This window comes from Cibotium barometz, chromosome 64 (assembly GCF_041138505.1).
Source record: "Cibotium barometz isolate CiBa-2024 chromosome 64, ASM4113850v1, whole genome shotgun sequence".
Lineage (NCBI taxonomy): Eukaryota > Viridiplantae > Streptophyta > Polypodiopsida > Cyatheales > Cibotiaceae > Cibotium > Cibotium barometz.
The window spans coordinates 11606749-11614803 of NC_141109.1; the positions used below are offsets into that span (position 1 = coordinate 11606749).

The 8055-nt window shown below is 40.6% G+C and overlaps 1 protein-coding gene across 2 annotated transcripts; it reads right to left on the bottom strand.

Annotated features, from left to right (window-relative positions):
* Positions 1-4705: 4705 nt before the first annotated feature.
* On the bottom strand, positions 4706-7717 carry LOC147603320 (RING-H2 finger protein ATL58-like). 2 transcript variants are annotated; one of them, XM_086796542.1, is made up of 4 exons: positions 7399-7717; positions 6235-7074; positions 5971-6065; positions 4706-5821 (listed from the first exon to the last, which is right to left on the bottom strand). In XM_086796542.1, the coding sequence occupies exons 2-4, from the start codon at positions 6451-6453 to the stop codon at positions 5425-5427; spliced, it is 711 nt and encodes a 236-aa protein (XP_086652668.1). In that variant the 5' UTR covers positions 6454-7074; positions 7399-7717; the 3' UTR covers positions 4706-5424. The 2 variants fall into 2 exon arrangements, with proteins under 2 accessions (XP_086652668.1, XP_086652669.1); XM_086796543.1 differs by having other exon boundaries at positions 6376-7074; positions 7399-7536.
* Positions 7718-8055: the final 338 nt, after the last annotated feature.

Consider the following 8055-nt stretch of genomic DNA (forward strand, 5'->3'; position numbering starts at 1 on the left):
CACAGCTCATCCTATTCCTCATATTGGGAATGTGCCATTGGCTATGCAAAATGGCAAGGTGAAGTACTTATCTTATGTACTTCATGTGCCCAACATCACAACAAACCTAGTTTCTATTGGAAAGAAGATGATTGAGCAGGGTTTGTAGGTACGCTTCAATCTTTTGATGGCATGTCTGTAGAGGACTTCAAAATAAATTTTGTTTGGTTAAGGACAAGAGAGTGGGTAGAATGTTTAATTTGGATGTAAATGAACAATGATTAAAATCCATGCAGAATTTTGAAATTGTTATAGGTTTGCCAAAGTTTAAGGTGGATGAAATGCATAAGGTTTGTGAAGAATGTTAATTTGGGAAGCAAACAAAGAATGTATTTCCACATGACAAAAATGTAAGCAAGAGGACACTTGATGTGGTACACTCAAATGTATGGGAGACAACAAAGACGGCATCAATGCGAGGATGTTGTTATTATGTATCTTTCATTGATGACCACACAAGGAAGGTGTGGGTGTACTTCATGAGAAGAGAAAAGTGAAGTGTTGACTCACTTTCACAATTTTAGAATGTTGGTTGAAAAACAAACAAGTTTGTAGATTAAGTACCTAAGGTCAAATGGAGGGGGAGAATATTTCTCCAATGACTTCAATGCATATCTAAAATAGCATGGAATTTAGAGACAATTTACATGCAGGTACACTCCACAACAAAATGGTACCTTTGCCTAAGGGTAAAAAGGCCATTAGATATAAGTGGGTGTAAAAGAACCCAATGTTTCATGTGCAAACCAAACACATAGAAGTCCACTATCACTTCATCTCATAAAGAGAAGGTTTTGGTAGGAGATATTGATCTCGTGTATGTCAACACAGAGAAGTAAATTGCTTTTGGCATTTTCACCAAGGCCTTGGGAGCTGAGAAGCTTCACAGATTCTGCAACATGCTTGGAATCTTGGAGATGGAGTTGAGCTTGAGGAGAAGTGTTGAGATATTAAGCTCAACCAAAGTTGACACTCACGACGTGCCTAGATGATCGTTCCACATTTACATCACTGGCGCGTTTGGTAGCCGACACGATGAATCTTCGCCAATGATTCTATAGCTAAAGTACACCTACATAATCCACCCACCGAGTTATGGCATACTTATCTTGCCATCTCACCTACTTTAGCGTGTTCACATTATGGACCGCTTATACACAGTACTCTAGTACTTATGTTAGTTTTCACCTATCTTTTGTGGCCTTCTTTTGAGAGAGAAGAAGAAGAATATTTCAGCCTTCCATCTTTGTGTGTGTTATTGATTATTGTGTGAGTGCATGTGTGCTTGCAAGAGCTCAAGCTCTCTCCTTCACCAAATCTTTTTAGGTAAGTCATTCCATCATATACTCCTAAAGATAAAATCTAAACTTACACACTCGGTCAAGTTTTCATCTAGAGAGAATTGAATCACGTCTGCCACCTACCTCATGGCACGTGAAAAGAAATTTTTCATTAATGAATTTTACTTTTGTATCGGTTTACCTTACCTCTAGGCAATTACTAATTTATGCAAGCATCGAGGCGACATGAATGAATGAGTGCTTCATGAATTAACCAAAAGCTTAAAATTGTTACCTCAGCAATTTGTTGGGATCTGGATTATCAAAAACTATTAATTTTGACCCCGAAGCTCAATGGCAGCATGAATCCTATCTCTCTCTTCTTGTTCTAAGCCAACAAATTGTAATGGCTTTAGATGCATTTGATTAGGTTGGAAATTATCTTCTCTGATTTTCCCAATTCTAAGGTCGGGGTCCTGCACTGAGGCTGAAGACATCTCTGGTATTATGATCTTGGTACATTTGAGCAAGAAAAGTGATAACCACATGAGAGTTTGGGTAATCACTCATCATATGTCCCAGCTATCTGCCATCTATTGCATTTACGTTATCTCTTGAGTTGGTTTTGGAATTTTTATGACAAATAGGAATGTTATTTTCAAGGTCCTGTGGTTGAGTCTTGACTCTGATCTTGTACCTAACTCCACTTTGTCTTGGGTAAACCGGAATCGTATGTCAAGGTCTAAGTTCTCTTTAGGGGGAGGAGGCAAGGATTTCAACTAATTTCTCTCCTTAGAAAAGGCCTTAGGGAAATCCTGAGCCATCTTCACCACTTTTGATATAGATGAGGGTTTAACATTTTTCAACAACCTATCCCAGGGGGATCTAACTTTTTAATGAATCGATGAGGAATTGTTACACCATTGCTAGGGCATAATGAACAAGAGTGGCATAGGATTGATGGAATTCTTCAATAGAATTCCCTTCCTGAGATAGCTCCAAGAATTCGTTCAACTTGTCTTCTTGGAATCTTGTGTCTGTGGGAGGGGGGGATATGGGAAAAACCTCTCATGAGGTATTGCTTTTATGTCTTTCCCACCTAAGCTAATCTTGATTCACATGATTTTATTCAACATGGTTTCTCTAACTATTTCAAGAAACTCCCGATTATCTTGAGATGAGAAAGGGCCATCTTGCTACGATCATTTTACTCTGCTATATTGAAATTTGGAATACTCATCCATAGAGTTGGTCTAATTCAAAACCTCCTCACCAAGGTTATTCCCTTCTCCTTGGAATAGACATGTCAAAGCATGGTATTATATCTTGGTTAGAGTCTAAGGATTGTGAATCTTTATTTGATGTGCCTTGCATGACTTGTGAATCTCATTGAAGTAATAATATCTTGGTTAGAATCTAAGACTTGTGAATCTCATTGAAGTAATAATATCTTAGTTAGAATCTAAGTATTGTGAATCTTTGTTTGATGTACATTGCATGCCGTGTGAATCTTAGTTTGATATGCCTTGCATGTTGTGTTATAAGCATCCCTTTGCACCATCTATTATAAACGATCCACGGGCTTAACCATAATGATAAGTTGCAATACTCTTACTAGTACCAGTAAGTGTTACGTGAGGTCTTCATATTGAAATCCCTGCTACTTGGTCCCTTGAGAGATGCATAGAGCTTGTCCTTCTTGGTCATCTTGTCCCTGTGGTACCTATCTAGCACCATGGGCAAATTCTATCAGAGTATCCCATGGTAGTGATGGCCCAACCTATCCTTGCCATGCATGCTTTGATCCCTAGCCTCCGAATATATATAAGCACTTCAGAGTTGTGAATGATACACTTTCAAGTGCATAGATTGTAGTATTCAAATGCATCCCCTTAAGCTCCTTATGAAACTCATTTCCTATACCTTTTCTTGATCGCTGACTCTTCTTGGATGGAGTAACCGGCGTGACTACTTGTTCACTCTCCATTCTAGCTTTGGATCTCAATCGAAGTGGGTCCTAGTGCTCAGTATTTGCAAGTGTGATGAGGTTCAACCTTGGTAATTATTAATACTATTGTGGAATGAATAGAAGGGTCATATGAGTGGAGTATGAATGCAACTTTCTGATGGCCTAGAGAATTTAATGGAAGCTAAATGAAATGCATAATGAATAGGGTGGGTGCTCACAAATTTTCAAGTGATGAATTGCATGCAACCCCAAAAACCCAAAATTTGAAATTTGCTAACTTGTGATGTTACCTCCTTTGTTGCTCTTATTCTGTTTAATACTTGTTGTATACTTTGTCTTATTCTTTTTTAATGCTTGTTGTAGATTCTTCTTGATTCAGCATGGTTGCTCAACCTATGTCCTCTATGCTGACCCTCTAATAAGACTCAACCCTTTTTTTTTTGAAAAAGGTAGTCATAACAATAATCGCAACAACTATGTCCTCTATGCTCACCCTCTAGTAAGACTCAACCTTTTTTTTTTTTTGAAAAAGGTAGTCATAACAATAGTCGCAACAACAAACTTGGTGGTGATAGTAGTGGTAGTAGTAGTAAAAGATTTTCTTCTCGAATGGAAGATGATAAAAATGGAGGCAGAGCCGATGGAGATGGATCCTAAGAGAAAAAGAAAAAAAAAAAGAGCATGTCATCTTCATTTCATCATAGTTCTATCTTTATAATTTGGCAGTGTCTTCTTCACAAGAGAAAATTATTTTTACTCAAATAGTATGTTTCTCACAAACATACTTCTGAGGTTTTTATGTTGTGATTCTAAGGGTGTAGTCCACATATCTCTACCCATCTTTTTCTTCAAATCTTTGAACTATGGCTTGCATACCTTCACGTAACGAAATATATTTGATTCAGATTGCCCTTGGAGATTTTCATGCACTCAAGTGCTTACGCTGCATTAGAAGGGCATTGTTCTCTCCTTTACCTTAGGCTTTTGTTGATCAATGGAATCAATGGTCAAGCTTACAGAAAGGCCTACTTCAAGGTGCCTATTCAAATACAGCTGCCTACTCATGGTGTCCCTAAGTGTTGTGGAGGCACTCTCAAAAGAAGCCAAAACAAGAAAAGAGAGGCCTCTATGCTCTTCTTCTACAAGTTGGCTTTTCTTTCTTGCAAAGGTAGGAAGCCTTCAACTGCCACTGTCAATCTTGGTCACTGCTCCATGCAGAACACAGATTGATCTAGAGTGATTTCTAGACAATTTGAAGTACACCCATAATAAGACTTGTTCCTCCAAACACTGGATTTTGAAGAGAAAAGGTGTTCTTTCAAAACACACTCCTTGCCATTAAGAAACACCTCCATACTCGTCCACCTTTATGATTTATCATAGTCTGCTAGCAAGAACAGTCACATTCCTCACCATCTTAAAAGAATCATAGCCTGCTAGCAAATTACTCACCATCTTAAAATAACTTACATAAATCTAGAAAACCACACAAAGCCAAATGTAAAGAACTAAAGAAAGAAAGAGCGCCTTCTCTAAAGGAAGACCTCCGGTCCTTTCAGCATGAAGCTGCCAAAATCTCTCCTGCCACCCGGCACACTTTCAAAGAGAGCAATCTAATGCTATATGATGCTTTCCAATGTGAGGCAATTGTTGAAGGATGTGTATAGACAGCACCACCAAGGAAAAACAAGAATGGAAGACTAAGCTAGTCCATCATGTCACTTTGCCATTAGTTTTCCCCGATAATGCATGGGGAACAGCACAGCGCGGGCCTGCAATAGTTGAGAGGTATTCAGACAATGCATCCATCATTACTTTCGGAAAAGGGTTGGATCAAGGCTTGTAAAAAATGCAGATGCAAGGAGTTTTTTCCCAGGCTCTTGTATGGGCAAATCATCAAAAGGTTTGGTCTTCCCTTCATAAAATAGCATGTGCGACGTGTCATCAGAAACACATCTGTCCCATATTGTAACCACCCAGAATATCACTGCCAAAGCACGCAGCATTTTCTAGAGAGCTTCAACTATCAACCTTGTAGGGCTTCAATCAAAGCTCATGAAAGCTTTTTCTGGCATACAACACTACAATAAAACGGAACAAAGTAACCCATTCTATGCTGATGAACCAGCGACAAAATCAGCTTCGTTCCACATTGACTGCAGGCTCACCAGTCAGCCGGCCACCAGAACTTTCAAAGGATAGCACACCACTGGTGCTTGCTACATTGGTGGATGCACCTACTCTGATGAGAAAACCTTGATCGTGAACTTCACTAATAATTCTTTCTTCCCATAGCCTATGTTCATCTCCTGCTACGGGCAGCTCCATGCCTCCACTGCCATCATGTTGACACTGGACTCCATCCACAAAGTCATCACACCCCTCTATCATCAGAAGGGAAGTCCGGCATATCGGACAGGTCACATTCTTTGCCAGCCATTCATCTATGCATTGCACGTGAAAGAAGTGATTACATGCTGGTAGCTGGTGTATCTTCTCATCCAGTTGATAATCACCGAGGCAGACAGCACACCTACACACAGAACAGTGCATTAAAAAGATATCTTGAATGACTGAAAAAGAAACTCTACCAAAACCCCGAAACGTTCCACAGAAGCAGCGCCACTTCACACCATATTAGAATTTAAAAAATGATAGGATGGTGCATAATCGAGCACTAACTGCATGTCTTGGCAAGTGGATGAGAATTTTTCATCGTATGGCATGATGGGCAGCCTCTGCCTGAATGATTTGCTGAGGCCATGCTCCAGAGGTGGCTGCAAAAAGCAACATCAATTCACGTGTCAAAATTAATACTATGATCCATGTGACAGCATTGAAGCACAATTAATGGCAGGTTTGTACCCCGGAAATGGAGGAGGATGCATTGAAACACTAAACCACCACAGATTTTTATTCCAGAGAGGCAAAGAATAAGAGACTTACAGTGGCCAGGAGTCCTCCTGCAAAGAACTGGCCTCTCATCGGCGAGTGAATGCTTGCACCGCGGCGCCTCCGAAGGTACAGCAAGCAGAACAGCAGCAGCAGCATAAAAGAAAAAATCACAGGGGTGGCAAAAATGATTACCTGATAGAGCTGAAGAGGGGTTGGACAGGAACCTCCACAACCAGCAGCAGCAGGAGATGGCCTACCCTGGTCTGACATCTTTTTTGAACAAAAAAGCACTTAGGGGGGGAGCTTATGCTTTTTTTCTTTCTTCAATCTGCTTTTGCTTGCAACATTGCTTTTCCCTTTGGCTTTGGCTTTTGACCTGCTGTCTTTCTTTTTCTTTTCCCTTCTGGTCAGTTCTATGCAGATAAAAAGATTTTGCTGAACCAAGGAAAGCTATGGCTTTTTGCCTTTTGGCCCAAGGCAAATCTGCAGGAAACCAAATCTCTACTGGGACAACTGGGCATCCAAAGCTTCTTGTTGCTCTAGAGTCTAGAGATAAAAGAAAGAAAAAAAATAATGATAGTAATGGTAATAATAATGAATGATGATGATGGTCTTCAGTAGACCTTGCTTCTTGGACCATAGTATATGGAGAAAAATAATTATATTATATTTAATAAAATTTCTAGTCAGAAGGTCTTGTACTTGTAGTGTGCAATAGGCCCACTGTCAGCCTAAGCATTTTGAGCATCCAATAACCTCAAAAACGAGTCCATCCAGAACATTTATTTGAGACCTGAGACCTCTAGCCTTGTGTGAAAAAAAAAAATCAAAGCAGAAGGAGTTCTAGCCTTATCTTCATCCATTTTGGATTTTTTTCTACTTGAAAATAATCTGCAGTGCAGAAAATAAATAAATCAGTGTGTGTGTGTATAGAAATGAGCACAAGCAAAACATCTCTCTCTGTCTCTCTCTCTCTCTCCCTCTCTCTCTCTCTCTCTCTCTCTCTCTCTCTCTCACACTCAGAATCCATTTTCTGCATTTCTTTCGTTTCCTATGCACAATCAGAAACATGGGTTTTCCTATATGTACAAGGGGGAACATGGGTTTTTGATGGCGTAGAACCTCGAGCATTCCCAAGCAAGCAACGCGCGCGCGCGCGCGCACACACACACAGACAGAGAGAGAGAGAGAGAGAGAGAGAGAGAGAGAGAGGACCTCATCGCAAGGTTGATTTGATCAGAACTGAGGAAGCGGACAATGGACGCCCAACGAGGGAGACCACTGACCATGGACATCTTGTCTAGCCTACTACTTGGCCTATTTGTAGAATTCGCCCATATCATCATTACCGAGAAGAAGCTGCAAAGGGGGGCCAGCCTGGTCGACAAAGAGGGGAAACCGTGCACAGCTGCACATCTGGTTTCTTGCATACGGGAAAGCGACGCCCTAACGTCCCCCCCTCGCCTCGCCTGGACAAAAGAAAGGACGCCCACGTTGAGAGCACACACTACCCTGCCCACATTCAACGCAGATAATGGTGTCCAAATTGAGAACCTTCTCCATTTCTAAGAGTCTGACTTGTGGACGGGCATCTCTATCTTTTGATGGTCACTACACTCTACACGGGAGGAAAATTCCCTTCCCTTCCCCTCATGCCCTGACACCACGTTTCCGACAAATACAAGTTTCACTTTATCTTGGAGCTTGCTCAACTTGTGATAGATCCCCCTAAGGAAGGATAATCACCCCCTCTAATTTTTCAAAAAGTAGTAGTAATTGGAAGAAAGTATGAAGAAAATACTTGTTCTTTTTCCTCTTCAACCGATGGCGACGAGAAGGGTTCATATCTTTTTCCACGAACATCATCTGACA

Excerpts from the sequence above, each read along its gene's own strand:
- LOC147603320 (XM_086796542.1), bottom strand. The coding sequence starts at position 6,453 with ATGTCAGACCAGGGTAGGCCATCTCCTGCTGCTGCTGGTTGTGGAGGT. Across the intron at positions 6,066-6,234 it reads CAGGAGGACTCCTGGCCACT|CCACCTCTGGAGCATGGCCT; the intron begins GTAAGTCTCTTA and ends TGCTTTTTGCAG. Across the intron at positions 5,822-5,970 it reads TCCACTTGCCAAGACATGCA|GTGTGCTGTCTGCCTCGGTG; the intron begins GTTAGTGCTCGA and ends TTCTGTGTGTAG.